This window comes from Anticarsia gemmatalis, chromosome 22 (assembly GCF_050436995.1).
Source record: "Anticarsia gemmatalis isolate Benzon Research Colony breed Stoneville strain chromosome 22, ilAntGemm2 primary, whole genome shotgun sequence".
NCBI lineage: Eukaryota > Metazoa > Arthropoda > Insecta > Lepidoptera > Erebidae > Anticarsia > Anticarsia gemmatalis.
In genome coordinates this window covers 4,864,876-4,885,498 of record NC_134766.1, presented here as the reverse complement: position 1 = coordinate 4,885,498, position 20,623 = coordinate 4,864,876, and the positions used below count along the sequence as shown (strand labels likewise).

Sequence of the window (20,623 nt, the reverse complement as noted above, 5' to 3'; positions counted from 1 at the left end):
AATAGGTTCAGTAGTTTAGGCGTGATTGAGTAGCAGACAGACAGACAGACAGACAGACAGAGTTACTTTCGCATTTATAATATTAGTATGGATTAATTATAAACTGATGTGATGGGTTTACCATCTGCAGATGCAACTTCTTGTTTACAACGAAACAATTCTTCTTTGATTTATTTTTTTGCCACATTAGGTTTGCAAAAAGGGTTGCGATCCGATCTATTATCTTATTTTTTACCTGCTCATAAGTTTGTGTGCAAAGAGCTGTAATAAAATATCAATGAATATTTATGACTTTTTAGGCTGTCTGTACTAAAACAGTATAAATCTGAACTCATAAATATTCGAGGCGAATCAAGAACGAAAAATGAGGCAAAACAGGAATAAAAGCTTAAATTAAGAATAAATATGGTATTTGGGGTAAAACAGGAATAAAATGTAGGGCAAATACGGATTTTTTCATGTGGGGCAAAACATCGCGGGTCGAATGCGGAACAAATCATAAAATGATATAGGAGCCATGAGCGAGTGAAGCAGGCTCATTATAAAATTGCTACGATAGCTTCAAGGACAGCCGTAATAAGTGATGTCTGGGACCAGAGAGATGACTCGTCACGCCTCGCCGCCGGGAGGGTCAGCTTTTATCGACTTAGCTTATGTTTTATATTGTGCCTTTTGTTACTACGCAGCAAATAAAAGTACGTTCTAAGGTGTTTTTGTCAACAATAGGTGTGTTTCCTAGGTAAAAAAGCAGTTATTTCTTATTAGTCTGTTAGTTAGATAAATCAAAAGTATTAAACAGGTTTTTTTTTTATTATAGGACAATATAAAGTGGCTTAGTTAAGCATTAAAATTACGGAGTGGGTGATAATGACGTCACGTTGTTGTACATTATCTAGTACAATGTGACGTCATGCGACTTTTCAACTCAATGTACCCGGGTCCCGTAATTATTTGATTTTGTAGAAAAAATAATAATAGGCTGGCTAAAAAAAAAAAAAATTGTCAACATCCCTATTATGGTAGCGGGGTTAATTTAAAAAATGTTACAATTATATTCATTATTCGAATGAAAAGGTTTTCAATAAATAAAAATAGATCTATACTTTTTGTACTTTATAGCTGAGCGAACATATATTATTGTTATGTTCCATTAAGCTTAAATTATGACCACTTTTTAAACTTATAAAGGACTAGTAATTGCGAATATTTAATATTAATTCATCGATATGTATTTATTATTTATGGCGTCACGCAATACACGTGTATTTCGTTCAAGATATTATTTATTTCGTCGTAATATCGAGAAAGGACGCTATGACGCCATGTTGTTTTTTTTACGCGGGAAACATTATGCAGACAGTTAACCCATTTTAATTAACACGCATAATTTTATGAACGCACTTATGTGTTTACAACAAAAAAAGTCGATCTGTTAGTTTGTTTGTGAAAAATCTTTCACTTTTACTTATTTATACTAAAACTTTGAAGTACCGATTTACCAATGATAACTAGAAAAAAAATGTTAGCAATATTTAATTTTATAAGGGTCGTAGTAAGTGGCGCTCTTTGATTTCTGCTTACACCTTTGGGAAAAGGCGTGATATTAGGTATGTCATGTATTAAATAGTAAAGTATCAAATAGTTTTTAAATTTAAAAATAAATAGACATGACACGTACACTTCACGAATTTAAAAATCGACACAACCAAAATGGCGGGAAAAGGTTGAGTGAAAAATATTTTTTTGTGTCTGCTTTTTATTCCGCCTTCAGTCTTGTCACGCGAACTCCGTGTCGGAATATTTTTTGTTATTATTTCTTGAAACTGTATATTTATTTTGTTATCTCTCGCTTTGTTGACGATTAATTTTGTTTTTGTATTGTTTTCCGTATAACACATTTCTCAGCATTAATAAGCGAATAACTGAATTAAGTAGGTTGTATGCGGCTGTTTACAATACTTTTGCCTTGAGGCTTGAAAATTACTTGCATGATTTGTTTATTCTACAATGAATCGACAGTTGAACCTATATATATCCTCTAATTTATTACATCATGCGAAAAACAAACGTAGTTCGATGTAAGGACCCGCTCCTAAATAATAACTTACCATTTGTTTACATGCAAAATAGTAGGTAATCCTGATTAATATTTAAAGCGCAGAAAACGAATTTAACCCGGGGAAATAATTTTTAAGCCAAACTCTATATCCGTATGCAAAGAGATTCTACCAATCCCACCAGTAGGTATCTCCCGAGTTTTCCGGCTCATAAAATCGATACCTTTGCCACGCTATTCTCAAGTAGAGCTAAAAGAAAAAAAAACAAATGAAATTGGAAAACAAACAAGATGATCGTCCGGCTATTGGTGGACGCTACGTTGCCGTTCCGTATCCCGCCGAGATGCGCAGCACCTGTCTCTGTCGCACTAGAGCGTTATAATATCTCCGTCTCGCTCTACACATGTCCGCAGGATCGTCTCGCTTCAAGACGCAACAGAGATAATTTTATCCGAAAGCTTTGAACTTCGAACGCTTACGTTTTTATTTTGAATCGAAGAGCCAATGGAATGGCGGCGAGAGATTCTTTTGTTTGTGTTTTGGTTTAAGTAATTATGTTGTGTAATTTGTTATGAGTTGTGTGGACAAAGGCTTTGTATGGTAGAGTTGTATATGGATTCCTTAAATATGTAATTAGGGGATAAAGTAAAAGTAAATTAGGCCAGTCTTCTCCTTATTACTAATGCTGTAGGCAAGGGTGATTTTTCACGACTATGAATTAGTTCTTAACATGTACCTACCAATTTACGAAAAAAAATCATTGATTACTTTTTGTAAGCTTAAAATGTGCCTTTATGCCAGTCGAACCTTTTACACAAAGCAAGAATACGAGTACAAAATTAAACCCATAGACAAAATTATTGATTTATGACATTTCCTCTCAATCAAATATTTAAAAACATTTTCAGATAATCTAATAGATTGGTATCTACATCTCAGTATTGTGTAATGATCGGATGTTCGGCAGGTCGTCGCATCGTCTCAGGTTCAAGGCCGAGTATTGTTCTTTGTTCACGGGCAAAAGCTTCTTTATAGTAGGTATGTGGTAAAAAATATAGGTATTGAGACTTTGTGTCAGGTCAAAATGACAGTAGAGGTCAATGTAGAAGGTCGAAGAAGAATAACTTTTTGACACTAAGATTTTGGCTGACAGCTAGTCATCACCGAATGGTCAGTCTGACTTGAAAAGAGCTTTATTAAATAGTGTTACGGTACAATAGTCGATATTTGATTATATTGAGTAAATTTGGAAACTAAGAAGTATTTATTTTTATATTCGAAAAGTATTTTTAATTTTTAAGATGGGATGCCTAGGAAGGAAAAATTAAAGAATTCTAACTGATGATTTTTTAAAGCTTTTTTTGAAATATAAATCATAAGTTTGTAGAGTACCTTTTCCTTTTTTTTCAAGAACAAAGAGTTTTTTTCATATGTAATACTTTTCTACTTTTAATTATAAAGTTTCACATTGGACAGGTGTGTACATGAAGTGGTGGCAAACTAGGCCGTAAACTAATGTCGTCACGCGACTCCGCTCGACACCTCGCGATACAATCTACTTATTATTTGGATATTGGACTTACTTGATTATAATCATGTAATGTGTGCTTTTTCATTATTTGTGTAAGATAATTTTCTTTTGTTTTATTTTGGGATATTGAGGATTGGAAAGAATAAGGTCGTTATTACTATTGAATTGAATGTAGGTATGTTTGTGCGATCTGTTACATAGGTATTTCTGAATATGTATGTAATATTAGGTACTGACTATACAGTAAGCTTTTTACTACAACCAATACCACTATTACTTCAAGTAAAATGAAGTCCGAGAGGGATAAAACGAACGAATACTTGGAGCTACCGACACGATTCGTGTGGTAAGCTGTCCTTTTCGAGGATTTTTTACTGATCGATCGGTTAAAGAAATACGCACAAAAATAAATATTGAGAGTTCTTTATACGCACCCTATTTACATAAATACCTTTATCAATTTTGCAAAGTTTTATATTACTATTTACACAATAATCTTTAGTCAGACAGCATTTTATAAGAGTAAGCCTAAAAGTCCACAATTTATGTTTCTTACAAGAAAGAAAATACAGCATGTGGTTATAAATCGTTTATAAAGTTCGATTCGTTAGTAGAGGGTGTTCAGTTTATACAGGGTGGAGAATAATAGATAATACTGTATTATAGTGTAGACTATAGTCCGACAATTTAGTACAGAGCCTTCTCAACTTCCTTATTAGACAATTGTAATTCCTCTTCTTCTTATCGTCAACCTAGTGTCAAAGTTGTTCAAGCTGCCCGAAGGCCTTTAAAGTGGCTTAGCGACTATTATCTTAATTGAGAACAACTGGGACCGACTTTTTACGTGCCCTTCAAAGCAGGGAGACGCCCAGTTGAAATTCGGTCACCCATCTGTGGAATGACCGCGGCAAGGTTTGCTTAACCCACAGATCGTCTACCGCGCAACTGGCTATGGGCGTCTTAAATATTAACACTCTGATCCATAAAAACACATGAAGTTATGAAAGAAAAAAAAAAAAAAAAAAAAAAATTGTAGAATAAGAGGGTAAGTTGTTAGTCTATAGTATATAATAGTGGGTGTATTGGGTAACGGTCACATCGGCAACTGTCTGGAGAAAGGGATGAGAGCGTCGCGTGCGCAGTCGCGCGAGGCGATGGGTTAGCAAGGGGTAGAGCCGGCACATCGTTTTGTATAGTTTGATGGATGTTTTTGTTAGGTAGAGTAGTTTAAGTTAGTTTAAAAGCTGTTTCTCATAATAATAAACTTAGTGATATCTTCTTAAAATAAATATGTAGGTAATTAGGTGACTAATGATTGAAAATTGCTAATTACATTTTAAAATGGTTTGTGCTCTGAGTGTTCTTCTTATAGCACTTTTAGCATAATAGAGCCGTATTTGGGCCATATTAGGACCGCAATATAAACATGCCAAAAGCACTATCTTATAAGATGATCGGCTTGTTTTTTTTTACTATTTTAGCCAAAAGCTTAGTTCCATATCCTCGCGCTGAATTCATCACACTATCAAATATGGGTTTAATTATATGCCCATGCTTTCCTTTCTGTTACAAATAATTTATTTAAAAATCGTACTTTCTAAAATGCACATAAGGTTCTACAAAAGTAATTCGCTCTCTCTATCCTTTCCTTAGCTCTATAAAGGCAGGTGCGCACGCGCGTCACCTTTGAGAAAAAATAGCGTCGCCGGAGACCCTTCACCTCTTTGCTGCACTCTTAACCATTAATAACATTAATACTGCTTACTAAGACTTTCACTAAACTTTATAACTAAAGGATAAATGAGAAATATGTCCTCGTAAAATATACTGAAGAAATGTATTTTATTCATAGACTACCTTTATATTTTTTTAATGTCTCATTCATAAAAGCTAGCATTAGGTTTTGTATTTTTTTATGCGTTTTTTAATAATTTTTCTCATTCATAAAATATAAGCTAAGTTTTTTAATTTTGTATGAAATGTTAAAAACACCTTTTGGTATACAATATTAGCATCAAATGAATGCCTAATATGCCTTTGGTGTATGTATAATATACCTTTAATTTTTCATTATTATTAGCGAAATGATGAGCATTCCGAAGAACATTTTATGATCACCAGTTTAATCATTTTCTGTTAACCCTATTAAGTAACTATCCAAAACTATGAAAGCTTTGCAAATAGGTAAATTAATAAAAACCGTGTTCTTTTGTAACTACATTCATACAGTAACTGAAATATTGGAGCTTCACTGATAAACTAGAACAAATATGTACTCAGTCAAAAAGTTTTCGTAAAGAAACTGGCCCTTGCTCATTATTAACAACAAAAACATCATTACATAAGACACGGCCAGGTGACCTGTCAATAACAATGACCATAAACGAGCATTTCTTTAAAATTCAATAATACTTTCTCGAACCCTTTAAAAAAGGCTACTCCCTGATCAGAATACAAATGGACGATATTGAGGCCTAGTTTATTTTAACTACGGTATCGTGACACGAGCACGTGCGTAGAGTAAGATATATTAGATTACAATTTAATTCTTACAGCTGGCTTAAAAAAACTATAATTACTACTTACTATAAAACATTTTTTTATCTGTCTGTTTGTCTGTTTGCTATAATCTCAAAATCTGCTGAACGGAGTTTCATATGATCTTTACGAATGGATCCCGATTTATATACTCTACAAAAAAAATGTAAAAACAAATGAAAATTTGTTCAGTACATTTTTCAGTGTCTATTTTGTTAAGGTTTTGTGGAAAATTGAATAAAACTGTTTAGAAATAAATATTTAGTAAAAATATGCGACAGTTATTTAATTTTTGATGCTTTTAAGGTTTTTTTCGCAAAGTTTCCCTCACGATGTCTTCCTTCATAATCATAGTTTTATTAAGTAAATATGTAATGAGTGAACAAACTAATGAACAATGTAAAATATAGGGCAATGACATGAAATACTTAGAAAATGAAAATTGCATTGTTGCGGTGGACAATTAGCAAAATGTAACGTTCACGGAAACATTACTCATTGTACCTACGTTTTATTACAAATTATACTTGCTAATAAAATAAAGACTGAAAGATATTGAATTATTTAACTGCACGTTTGGCGCAGTGGTTTAAGCGGTCACCTCGCCTCAACAACCGTAGCGCCGCGTGTGGTGGGTTCGAATCCCACCCGGGACAAATTCTTGTGTGATGAGCACGAGGATTTGTTCTGAGCCTGGATGTCAATTTATCTACGTATTTAGAAGTATATAAGTGTGTTTATCAGTTACTTTGTTAATTTGTTACCATAGTACAAGCTCTGCTTAGTTTGGAATCGAATGACCGTGTGTGAGTGTTGTCCAATGATATTTATTTATTGTTTAAAACACGCTTGCCATTTATTTGACATGCATATTTAATAATCACGAAAAAGTCTAGATTATCGCGCATGTTGTGATCAATAAAGATGATCATCGTTATTATTGCATGGGTTTCTTTCCCATTATAGGAGAAGTTCTAGTTAAGTGGCCGATATATGGCAATAGACACGCCCCCTACTACCTTCAGAATGAAATTAACACTGTTTATAGCTCTCTGTGGTGTATTTCATACACCTATGAATACACCTTTGGGTATAACAGGCGTGATATTATGTACCTATGTAATACTTATTATATTTCAACATACCTATAATATATCAACTTATGACATAAACATTGAAGAAAAAACTAAATATTATCAGTTGGGATGTCTCTCTGTTTTGGTTTGAGCACGCGCCGAGTTATAACAAACCTTGCGAAGAATAACTGTTATATTATACAGCAGACAATAGTCGCCATATTTGAAAAATAATCCAATAATCTGATATTGTTTTTATGATGACTAAGTGGCGCTCGGGACAGTTTTTAAACACCTGAGAAAAGTGTAGCTAAAGTGACCTAGCTGTACAAAAAATCTAAATATTTCTGAAAGTTGCCAATTGCGAGTTGGTCTTGAGGTCGAAGGGTCCCGTAACAAAAACGGCAAAAAATCACGTTTATTGTGTGGAAGCCCCCTTGAATATTAATTAGATTCTATTTTTAGTATAAATGTGGTTATGGTGGCACAGAAATAAAGAAACTAAATATCACAAAAAAAATAGTTTCTAAACAGAATATCAACATCGATAAAATATAACCAGACATCAGAATAACAGAACCTGACGGAAACAAATTACATCAAACTTTTTTTGCAACAACACCTCCAAAAAAAATCGAATTACGTTTACCATACCCCATTTGTCCGCAAGATAGTCACCCATGGCAAGTTCACGCGTACTTCCGGCGCGGGGACGGAGGGATCAGACCTCATTTCCGGGAGAACCCTTCCTTAGGGGAGGCACAATCAGCTAGTTGCTATGACGATGTGTAGGGCTTGCTGTCTTTATGCCTAGGGTCTGATGCAAGGTGGTTAGGGCTATAAGTTATTGTTGAGGGAGAATTTTGGTATTGTTTGTTATATTTGCGCTAAAAGTCCGTTTAAATGCGATTAAATTTGATATTTTTACCGTAATTACGTATGTTAAGTTATTTTGTAATAAAATAGATTCTGGTTTAAAATCACAATTTACATTATTTTAGGCAACGAACTTATACTTACTACGATTTATATTCAATTTACGATACGAATCACGAAGTTTGATTCCTATCTTAGACAAAGCATGAATAATTTCCCAAAAGAATATTCCATGTTAATAAATATATCTCAAGAATATTACTAAATTAGTCCTGATTCATAAAATCTAACCAAAAGTTTAATTAACCCATTGGAGTGGTTATATTTACTACAAATACCAAACAACATTTCAAAATCTTTGTAACATTTTCCCACCACACAATGTAGCATAAGCAAACATGACTTTAATTAACTAATTACCGAAAAAACGCATCAAATATCCATCTCGTATTTTGTCGCGAGTGGACCGAGGGTGGCGGCAGTGGCGGTGTTGCCACGAGTCCAATCAAACATGGCTGCCTACCCCTGTTATAATAATGTAACGATACAGGTGACGTATCGATCTGTTACTGCATAGGGTGATATGATTGAATCATTTTGAAGTGCAGGTAGGTTATGCAAGTAATATTATAATGCAACGGGTCTTATACGCGATTGAAAATTTAAAGGTTAGGATACCTTATTTGCTGCCCGACGTTTCGATCGCATTACAACGACCGTGGTCACGAGCTGACTGAAAAAAAAAGGTTATGCAAGATTATTACGTTTTAGACTAGAGATCTTTTTTAAAGTAGACGAAGGATTATCCTCCACAAACATTGGCCCTATGAGCTTTTTTGCAAAATATTTTTGTCATTTTTATGATTACAATCACAAAAATAAAACTCAAGTTAGTTAATTTATTTTCTTACTTACTTAATTTAATTTATTTCCCAAATACGGAGCTCAAAAAAATGCAAAATTATATTCTTATGCTGTTATTTCCAAAATTTTGCCATTTCATTATTTTACTCGAGTGCTAGGCTAGCGTCTTCTTCTGAAATGAGGGAAGGGTTCAGCATTCAGATCACCACACTTGCTAAATACATTGTATTTTCTTCAAGAAAAAACATTTGTTCTTCTGATTTAATAACTCTCAAACCTCAAAAATTTCACCAAGATGTATTGGTAAAATAAGAGGTAAGAAAAGTTAGCGCTGTTATAGTAAAATTTATGTAAGAAAAGAGCTTTATGTAAGTCTATGTAGCTTAATACGTAAATGTAGAAATTTGTAGGTACCGCAACGGAGCAAGGTCAATGACCAGCTTTTCATATCCGCAGAGCGAGTGATATAATTTTACTGAAAACTTTATGACTGAATAAGAAAATCATATTTAAAACAGAATAGTTATATGTAGTATAGTACATTCTTTATCTTTATTTGCTATCAGCATATAAAGTGCAATCACATTTCTTGCAGAATAGCATGTTCCCAAATCTGCACTCGGTCAGCCCTTATTTTAGAAGCAGACCGATGCAAAGGAAACAGAATACATCTTCTGTTTTCTATGAGTGATATTATTATATTGTTATTTCTGATTCAATTCCTACATTACAAGTCTAGCTTATCACGAAATGAATAAGACATAATAATATACCCAATCATCCTCAACATTTCCATTTACGATTCTACTTAAACCATATCAGAACTGGCAGCCATTTTATAACCTTTTCCTTTCTCCGAACAGGGACAGTGAAATCCGCAACAAAATAGCCCTCTACCGCCCCCTGCTATGTACTACGTGTACATTAGAGCTCTTCTGGGAAGGCAGCCGGTTGCCATGGCAACGCGCCGCATCAACACTACTACGTACATACACGCACACACACAACCGTGTGAATGTACAGGTGACCCCGTTAAGTTGGGGATGCAGTGGGTTACGCTGAAGTTTTCAGGATTTCAGTCTTGCTCTCCTTTTCATATTGGAAATATACCTATCATGAAAAGATTTTTAAGAGTGTTAACTATTAGTAGTTAAACTTGTATATGCTTAAAAGCTCTTGACAATCAGTTAAATTATACTAAACTTTTTGAACTAAGAAATATTTACCTACGAAAATTAACAACACGAGGAAATTACAGAAAACATACAAAGGAATTATAATTATGTGTGCTACAGTTATCGAGGTAATCGAACTCAAGTATAACTTTTCTATTTTCTACTGAAAGTACAACCTTACTCCTTATGAAACGAATTTACATAAAGCTTACAAATTTACATTGACATTAAAAAACTCACATCGAAACTGCAGCTGTTGATGGTTTTCTAAGCTCAAAATTTCAACATAATAAAAAATTATAATAAACAAAATTACTACTACTAACTATTACCTTACGCTTGAAATATTCTTAGAAAACAATCTTGAAACAAGGACGAATTTTCCACCATTTTCCATTCGCTCCCATTGTCTCCTCAGTCTAATAGATCACAATGCGCTAGTGTGCGTGTTCCAGGTCGACGTTTATCTGGCGCGGCCACGTCACCGATGTCATAGACTGATACAACACACGTGTATGTACTGTCTATGTACTATATGTATATAGCCGCATTTATGCGAACGTCCACGCTAAATGGACTGGCAATACTACTACTAGATAGTAGATTATGTATGGTAGTATGATATGATTGGTGGTCTCTTGAAGAGTTAGGATGTCTTTTAGGTGGGGTTTCAAAATTATGTTTTTTGATACTATAGGTGTCCAGTTTATGTAAGTACCTACTGCAGGGTGGTAATTTTGCATCATCCTAAGTATGGTTATTGAAAATGTAGATTGTAGAGTAATGTATATGTTGAAAATGTCATCAAGGATAAATGAAAAACATTTTTTAATTAAAATCGTGTATTTAAATTGAGTTTATATTATTAGAGTCTATTTTATTCTAATTTATATGACTGTTTCTAGATACATTTGTAATCAAACTGAACTTTAAATACAATAAAACAATAAGCACCGATTTTCTATCATCAAAAAACTTTATTCAAGAAATAACTTTGACATTTTTTACAGATTCCCCGTGCAGATAATAATATTTTATCTGTCAAAAACGTCAAACTTACTTCTCAAATAGCGTAATCTGTTAAAATCGGCCTCAAATCATCTATTTCTTCATGTCATTTCATCACAGGTAGTGGTTTTAAAGGCGCTTGGGCAGTGAACACCCTTTCTCTAGGCAGTGATGAGACGACCGGCGCAAATCATCTCCTAGCAAATTAGCGCCAGTCTCATTAGGAGTAACAGTGATCAAATTGGACGGAATCGGTCGGATAACTCATCATCATCACCTGAGTTCTCGACAAATGGAGCAAAATAAACTGTTACTATTAAAATACAAAATAATTTTAAACTGTAATTCAAAAAAATAATAAATGGTTCATTTTTATTAAAACAATAAGCACCGATTTTTCTATTAGAAAACTTCGTTCAAGAAATAATTTTGATATTTTTGACAGATTCCCCGTGCAGATAATAATTTATCTGTCAAAAACGTCAAACTTACTTCTCAAATAGCGTAATCTGTCAAAATCGGCCCTAAATATTTTCACTTCTATTTCTTTATGTTATTCCATCAACGGTTTCAAAGTTGCTTGGGCAATAATGACACCTCTGCGTCAAGTCATCTTCGCGTGCATTATCGCCAGTCTCATTGGGAGTAACAGTTGTCAACATAGACGGAATCGGTCGGAAAAATCATCATCATCAATTGAGTTCAAGATAAATGGTGCAAAATATAACTGTTTTTAGATAACAAAACAGTTATATTTTTAGTTCTTTTATGGGTTTAAACATAAAGCACCGACTTTTCTATCAGAAAACTTAATTCAAGAAATAACTTTGATATTTTTGACAGATTCCCCGTGCAGATAATAATTTATCTGTCAAAAATGTCAAACTTACTCCTTAAAAAGTTCTTCTAAAAGCGGCGGTTCGCTAGTGGGACCGAGATAAGAGACCGGGACATGAGACCGAGAAACGAGACGGGGACCTTAGGCAATGCATTAATGATACTAGTCTCTAGACGGTGGTAGTACCCGCGACTGCCATCGCATCACTTAATTCGTGATCGACGTAACAAAGTAATATAATACATATATCTGCATGCCCATCAACGCCAATTTAATTAGGAGTCGAAGTGGTCGCCATGGCTGAAATCGGTCGGATATGATACACTTTAATACAGTTCGCAAGCGAGATTAAGACCGGAGATAGCTCGTAAGTAAAGTGACGGTCGCGGTCTCATGTCACGGTCTCATGTCTCATTCTCACTTGCAAACCACCGTCTTAATCTGTCAAAATCGACCTTAACCCTTTGACCGCCACGGTCGGCTATACTCGACAAATCAGAAAGTGCTCACGACGCTTTCGTCGGCAAATGTCGACAAAAATATAGCTTCGTGAGCACGGCCGTGGCAGTCAAAGGGTTAAATATCTTCTATTTCTTCATGTTATTTCAACACAGGTGGAGGCTTCAGAGGTGCTTGAACGGTGAGCACTCCGTCTCTAGACAGTGATGAGACGACCGCCTCATAGTCCGTGCCGTGAGGCAGCAGGAACTGTCTGTTGTATTGCCTCATAGTGATGTTGTTGTCCGTGTTCTCGTTGTGCAGCGCTGATACTGTTAGCATGTCGTTTGATAGCTTCACGTTTACCTAGGAACAAAGGGCAAGAGAGTATTACTACATTGCTGTCGCTTGAAGAGACTAGAATAATTATAACGAAGTCAGACTTCTAGAAGATTAAAGTATGTTTAACTAACCATAGATAGGTAATAATTACATGCATTGATAAAGTAAACTACAATTATCCTATGCATTTTGATTTCGCATAATCAAGACATAAAGCGGAGGGAGCCTGTCTAACATATTTGCCACCTATCTAATCTTCTGTCTGAGATTTTCATTTCTCTTCCTTTGGTGAAAATTTAATTAAAATCCGTTCCGTAGATTTGAGTTCATCGCGAACAGACAAAAAACCAGACTCGGCAGGCGACTGCGCTTTATAATTTGCAGTAATAGTAATTACCTCAGTAGGATCAAACTGGCTGACATCAAACTGCAGCTTTAGGACGATATTGTCCCCCTCCCCCTGCACCAGGGGGGAGCTGGTGATGACATCCCAGCCCGGGATGCTCTGATCACTGGGTGACGTCATCCCGGACTCAACCGTCACGCTCTGGTTGTAGAAATGGGTCAGGGCTTTGCTGAAACGTGAAAAAAGATAATCAGTTTTATGCATTGCAAAAATACTACGAAAACTTGTAGATTATTTCCGTGAAAACGACAACGTTTGCAAGTTTTTTCCATAGAAATTATAATGTAAGTAGTTTATATATAAATGCAGTCATCTTGCCTCCTACAACACGAGACCGAAGACCGAAATATGAACGTATTCCTGCCCATTTTTCTACTTTTCGAGGAAACCGATGTGATTCTTTGAAATAAGCACCAAATTAAGAGTATTTACATGGAGATAACTCAATCGTAGAACAAAAATAGATAAAAACACACTACTTAAGCTCAAAGTTACTTCAAATAAGCATCAGATCTATGCAATATAACATGCCGTATAGGAAGTTTCCATCCAGACGGCTGTAACGCAACATATAATGTAACTATATACCCATACTTTCAACGCCCGAGTCGTTCTAACTATGCAAGACATGCTGCGTTACAATAATGTACAAAGTCATTCATTTTGACAGTAATGTGAACGCAGTACATAATTGACAGTCTATCAAAAGTTATATTGAGAGGAACTGTATTCGCTATAATGCCTTATGTACTAAGCTGTAGAACGCTTAATAAATCTCTACATATTTATATTTAAGCGTAATTACCCTAGTTTTAGCATATGTTCATCCATTCGTTTCATCTCTTCAGAAAACCGTTCCTTCATGAACGCGTATGTATCGTCGAAGATCGATAAGTCCGTCATTTGTACCGGGACATTGTGTTTCTTCACAAGCGCCGTGGATGGCTCCTTGGACGCCCGAGCCGATCTCTCAGTCATTTTTCCTACATTCAAATACTTCACTTAAAAATTTCAGGTAAAAACGAACCAAAATTACAATATTTTTGTATTTTTCTTTGAGTTTTATAAAAAAATATTATGACGTTCTAGAAGACACCTGTCAACGATTATACTTTTTAAAATTCATTAACGTAAATATAGCCTCTTTACATTACAAACATATAATTTTAAAGCTATTTCATTTATTATAATTCTACCCAAGAAGATGAGATAAGAATTTCAATTTTAAAAATTACCGCCATAAAAATTCAATTAACCTTTTCGCATCTCTAAATGTCAGTGTTGCCAGATGACAGAACGTTTCCCTTGAGATGTGGTATTTTATTCGTTGCGTTGTGAGGGAGGGAGAGGGTGGGCCAGATTGACAATCCCTCTTTGCTGCTATGGCGACGGAGGCCTAAACACGAGCCCTATTAATCTCGGGCGAGGGCGTGACGGGCTCGTAGGGTAACCAAAGCTTTATGAGATTGTGTTGTGAGTAATAGACCGTGATGACTTGTTGAGTTAATGATCTAATGATTTTTGGGGTGTTGTTATGACGCAGCTTTTGCACGTTTGTAAGTTGCGTGTAGGTTAAATTAAAAAATGTTAAAGGTTGTTAGTGATCCTAAATATTTTTGTGAACATAACTTTATTAATAATCTGCAGGCAAGTTTGATCTTGTTTACGTAACGTAGGATTTTTGTCAGGTACATGAAAGAAAATGTATATTATGAATATGCACTCAATTTATGAAGAGAAACCTTAGCTAAACAAATATTTGCATGACTTGTGCAACGAACACTACCACAATCGATGCACAGCTAACCCAATCACCATAACAACAGCATAAAAGTATCAAATAAAGCATAAAACATAACATTAATTACAAAGCGGTTGGCAACCCTAAGTACGGAGGGCGCGAACCGCCGCCAAATTGGCGCGAAACCTCCCTACTTTGACAGATCATTTTTTATTCCGTTCGGAAATTTGGCGCCATTGTTCCACTGATTACCAGCTGGCCAGGAAGTGAATTATACGGTTTTGTATTTATTGAACGTGATATATTACTTATTGGGTATGATATCGGTTTGAAAATAGACATAATAATATTACGTTATGTACCCAAAGCAAAAAAGATTTCGGAAAAATATAAAAATATAGTTTTACTTCTTTAATTTTTTTTTATGCTTTTAGGTATTTCCCGGGATGTTTAAAGAAAGCTGCGTTGAATAAAGCTTTTTGAAACTATACAAAACAATTATAAAAATACAATAATTACTTATTATTATCCATATTAGGTACAAACAAATACACGCTTTTCCTATAGGGATAGGCAGAGACCAAAAATAAAATCTACATAATAATATTATAAAAAATGTTGTTTGCCAAATATTTTGACATTACATTGTTAAACTATGCATGTTGAATTGCATCACTTAACATTTATACCACAAAAGATCATACACAAATTACAACAACAATATTAATCTAATAACACAATTTTATTAAAACCCTCTCATGAGATTTTAATCAACGGAATACAGATAATAAAAAGGGGAGGTTAGAGTTGCGTTTTTAATTCCAGTAAAACGTCACGTCATATCTCGAGGGAGGCGAAGGCAAACATCGTTATGCCAACGTTGTTATGTTTGGGCTGCTATGTCAATATTTTCGCGGGGGTGTTAAGATGGCGCCCGCTGTGGCGTCAAGTATTACGTAATACTACTGGTGTTTATAAACAAACTGAGTGTTAAGTGTTAAATAGAAAAAAATACGGTTTTACAAAAGTTTTATGTTAATAGCTTTAGGTGTATATAGGTAGATATAATAAGCTTAGTTTTCAATGCTGCCAAATTCTGAAGGGTTATATTTTTAACATATTTGGAAATGCACCTATATATTGTTACTTTTAGTCAATCAATTAATCCATATTAGTCAATCAGCCAATGTACTTTAGTCAACCAGTCAATATATTTCAATCACTAACCCCTGGCTTCTGAGTAGATTTAGCGGTAGTTTATCTATTCAATAGCGTTGAAACTCATATAAAAAAACGCTATTGAATAGTTAAATTACCGCTAAATCTACTCAGAAACCGGGGGTTAGTCGATATGGTTTAACAAAATGTTGTCTAATATTATGCTAAGGTACTCTCTGTATTTCTACGCAAAGCACTCTAAAGGTAGGCAAAGACGACTCATAATAATAATATTTCGGTCTATCACATCTTCCTATCTATAACCACTTTCAATTTACCCCTTTTTCCGCGAAACACACATCATATCTACATTATAAAATTGATATTACTACGAAAACACTACACAATCGTCACTAAACAAACACAATTAACACCTACATCATCAGTCCGCCATTACGTTCTAACAACAGTGACGTCATCAGTCAAACGTCAACGTGACGTCACAGTTCACATACACCTGTTTTATGACGCACTAGCACTGAATCATGAGATAACTTGAACTGTTCTTTGTTTAGCTTTTGTTTAAAACAAAAGATGAAAGGACTATGACAATGACGGAAAAGGTAGCAGTATCTTTGAAAATTGCGACCTTTAATCCTGTAAAAAGATTATTGTTATAATAATATAGACTCTTAAAATAAAAAGCTATAAGTAGTCTGTGCGGTAAATGTGTCTTGAAATGTCAACAGACTATTTTCTTTGAAAACTTATGGCGGGACACGTTGTGTCAAAATTAATCCCATCTTTAATTGTCATGAACAAGGTTCTTATAGATTTCTAAAGAACAGTAGTAGCAGATTGGTAAGTAAATACCGTGGGATTTTGTTAGACAGTACCTTTGACTTTCAGAATGTCAAACACCCGCATTTCAAGGAATTTAAAGTCACAAAAATTATAATAATTATAATTTACTTGAATTTACGGAATACAAATTATTGTACGTCTTGCGCTAAAAAGAGAGTGACAGCAGTTTGCCGTTACGCAAAATCGCTGAGTACCGAGTAAATGTATTGCTAAGGAATCTAAATCCATGAAAAACGATTCTGTTAAACTTGAAATTTGCCTATAGATATCATTCCTTAAAAGACGGAACCGATGAGAGGGGTCCTTTTAAAACGAACTAGTTCTAATCATTTTACTTTAACCACATTCATACATACTCACCGAATACGACACAACTTATTTATACACAAAGAAAAAAATCATTTCCTTATAGTATTATTTCTCTGCAAACCAAAATAACTCATATAAATTAGCCTACTGACGTCATCTGGTTTTTTCTTTAATTTCCTGTGTAGTGGGAACATTGGGCGCGTTTATCCCACCGGTGGGCAGTGGGGGTTAGATACGATCTCACGGCGCTCGCTGATCGCGTGTTATGTTACTGTTTGTGCACTTATTACTACTACTATTGGTTTACATCGAGTTTATTATATTACAGACGACTTTTTAAGGAAATTAGAAATCTAGGGAACTGTTGTGAAGGCGAGCTTGGATGAATATTAATTTAACAAATAAAGGATATTTTGAATTTGAAAAGAACTTAAGTCATGGATAAAATTAGGGAAACAAGACCATTTAAGCGAACTTCCGGATGTATTTCCTAAATGTATAAAATAATGATTAAATAGTTCTAATTAATTATTCATAACATTTGCAGTCGACAGTAGAGCCTGAAAAGGCCAAATTACGTTAAAGATAATCTACAAAACTCAGCCATTAATGTTCAAACAGTCATTCTTTAGCCTTGCCAGTTTTCAGTTTCAGGTTCATGCCTTTCATAACCTTCTTTTACATTATTCCTTTACCTAAACCGTAGATTTTTCTTACCAACTAAAAATTCAGCTCATTGCCTTTCGATTTCAAATTAGTCAATTTAAGAAACAAATAACTTTCTCTGTTTATTTATACGATGTATAAAACATTTTACCTTAATGTTCATTACTGGAGGCGACTCACAATCGAGAACAAGTGGTAACGTCATGTGGTAGACTGTACCTACTGTGTACAGTCGACATCAATTTACTGATTGTTTGTTGCGCAAATTGTAGGGAGGAAATCGGTAATGAAATATCAGTAAAATGTTATGATACTGTGGTATTACAGTATTAATTATTTTCATATTACTATGAAAAGAAGCTGTGTAGCTTTTAGATGACGGAAAACTCAATTAATTAAAATATTAAGTTTACTACATTACATGACTTCTAACCACGAGGTTTAATGCCAGCAGCATCAGCTGTCAGTCAAAGATGCTCTGGTATACCTAAATCCTAAGTGAACGAAAGATCAGGAAATTAAGATCTCTAAATATAAATTTAATCCATTAATGTCCCACTGCAGGGCAAGGGTCTCCTCCCTTAATGAGGGACGGGTTGGACCTTGAGTCCATCACGCTGGCCAAGTGCGGGTTGAGGACTTTGCATGCCCTCAATAAATGTATGAAACAAATTTTAGGCATGCAAGGTTTCCTCACGATGTTTTCCTTCACCGTTGGAGCATGTGATAATTATTTCTAATACACACATAACTTCGAAAAGTCATAGGTTCGGTTCGGGTTCGAAATTGCGACTTGCGAAATTGCAACTTATACAACAGGTGACTTACACAACATACAACGATGCCATAAAGACACGCATTCAACACCGACAAATCAAACTCAAAACAGCCCTCCTTTTACATCACAAATAAATAAAATCAATACCAAAACCCAATTCACACTATCAATACTAAAAAAGGCCCATCAATACAAACACCCTCGCAAAGGTGTACCATCCCTCGGTCGCGTGCGCAGCGCAGATGAACATGATCATGATCAATCATTGATCCTCTCTGATTAACTGTTAAATGAACATCAGGTCATCTAGTTAATGGAACGGAAAAAATACTGTAATTGCATTGGGGTTTTGTTAAGGGATGATGGGATAAAAAGTGCGGTTGGTTTTTGTTTTTGGCGTGAAAATGTAGACTAGCTCTCTTATTCATAAAAATATACGAAGTTATGAAAGACTTATAAAGAGTTTTGTTTCTTTTCCTTAGCGAAATGAAAAAGAGAAAACATTGTAGTAGTTCTTTAACTAAAATAGGGTTACAGTGGGTTTATGATTATGAGGGTTAGTTTTTATTTAAAAAGACAAAGTTGTATTGAAATACTGTAGCAAAATATGCATATTTTATTGCTATCAAAATTTTCGATTTCGATTTTCCGAGTTAAAATTATCATGTCATGTTTTCATGTCTTGGCCTTACTCTACTTCTCGAATATTATTGTCGTTTAATCTTTTATCCCTCTGAATTAACTAACTGTTTCTATTTTCTGTGTCTAGTGTTATTAAAAGCTAAACTACACATACATTCATCTTTAAAAACCATTATTTTTTACCCTAGGGTGTACCAACTCCTATACTCTAATAATATAACTTTCTTCACTGCTCATTACTAAGTATAAACAAAACGAATTAAACATTATGGCAGTCTCTAAACTTCCGCTGCGGGAGGCATACCGTTATACTACTATACTAATAGAATAGCCTATTACAATACTCATATTATAATGTCTATTTATAGTAATACTAGCTGACCGCGCAACTTCGCTTGCGTCAAAAGAGAGAATGGGTCATAATTTTCTCCGTCTTTGTAACATTTATTGTTGGTACTCTGCTCCTTTTGGTTCTAGCGTGATGTTATATAGCATATAGCCTTCCTGAATAAATAGGCTATTTAACACTTAAATATTTTTTCAATTCGCACCTGTAGTTCCTGAGATTTGGGGTTGCCAGATGGCCGAGATTTTCGGATTGTCCCCGAATTAAGCGTGTTGTCCTGGAATTAAAAAAAAGTTTTTACAAAGCTACTTTTTTTGTTTATTCCTAGTTAGTGTAGTGTCGGATCGGAGACCAAAACCTCTGATTCCGTTCGTGGTCCTAGAAATGTCCATGAAATAATCAGCCTGGATCTGGCAATCCTACTGAGATTAGCGCGTTCAACCAAACTAACAAACTCTACAATTTTATAATATTAGTATAGAATTGTATAATATTAGTATAGATTAAGGAGTCTTTAGGTCATGTAGAGCGTATGGCGCGTGCCGTCCGTCACGGCGACACGTCACGACATGCTCGCACGACATGACGTGACGTGTGAGCTGTGATGAGCATAACGCTACGTATTTATTGTTTAATGCATAATTATGGTAATATACACTATAGTTATATTTGTGGTAGAGTGCTTTGTTTGTTTGTAGGAGTAGGCTTTAAAACTGATAAAACGTGAATAGAATGTGTTTTACTGAAAAGTATACTATAGACTTCCGTAATTTGTGATAAATATAAGTTACATCTTGGCATAGAAATGGAATAGAATCAGAACGATCACAGAAGGCTTTTACTGTATTATACTGCGATCTTAAGTAGCACCTATGAATGAAGTAAAAAATACTTTTCATAATAAGAGTTGTGTAACCGTAACTGAAATCTGATGAATATGATTACCCTTTAGCTCGGAGTAAGTCAACCT

General features: G+C 34.7%; 1 protein-coding gene across 1 annotated transcript; it reads right to left on the bottom strand.

Moving 5' to 3' along the window:
- Positions 1–10,968: 10,968 nt before the first annotated feature.
- On the bottom strand, positions 10,969–14,242 carry LOC142982743 (protein lethal(2)essential for life-like). The gene is made up of 3 exons (XM_076129420.1): positions 13,955–14,242; positions 13,141–13,318; positions 10,969–12,767 (listed from the first exon to the last, which is right to left on the bottom strand). Exons 1-3 carry the CDS (start codon positions 14,125–14,127, stop codon positions 12,564–12,566), a joined length of 555 nt encoding a protein of 184 aa, XP_075985535.1. The 5' UTR covers positions 14,128–14,242; the 3' UTR covers positions 10,969–12,563.
- Between the last annotated feature and the right edge of the window lie 6,381 nt (positions 14,243–20,623).

What these genes read in the sequence shown, in the direction of transcription:
- LOC142982743 (XM_076129420.1), bottom strand. Translation starts at nt 14,127, where the DNA reads ATGACTGAGAGATCGGCTCGGGCGTCCAAGGAGCCATCCACGGCGCTT. An exon ending in GAACATATGCTAAAACTAGG is followed by an intron (nt 13,319 to 13,954) that starts GTAATTACGCTT and finishes TTCACGTTTCAG; the next exon opens with CAAAGCCCTGACCCATTTCT. An exon ending in GCCAGTTTGATCCTACTGAG is followed by an intron (nt 12,768 to 13,140) that starts GTAATTACTATT and finishes CTTTGTTCCTAG; the next exon opens with GTAAACGTGAAGCTATCAAA.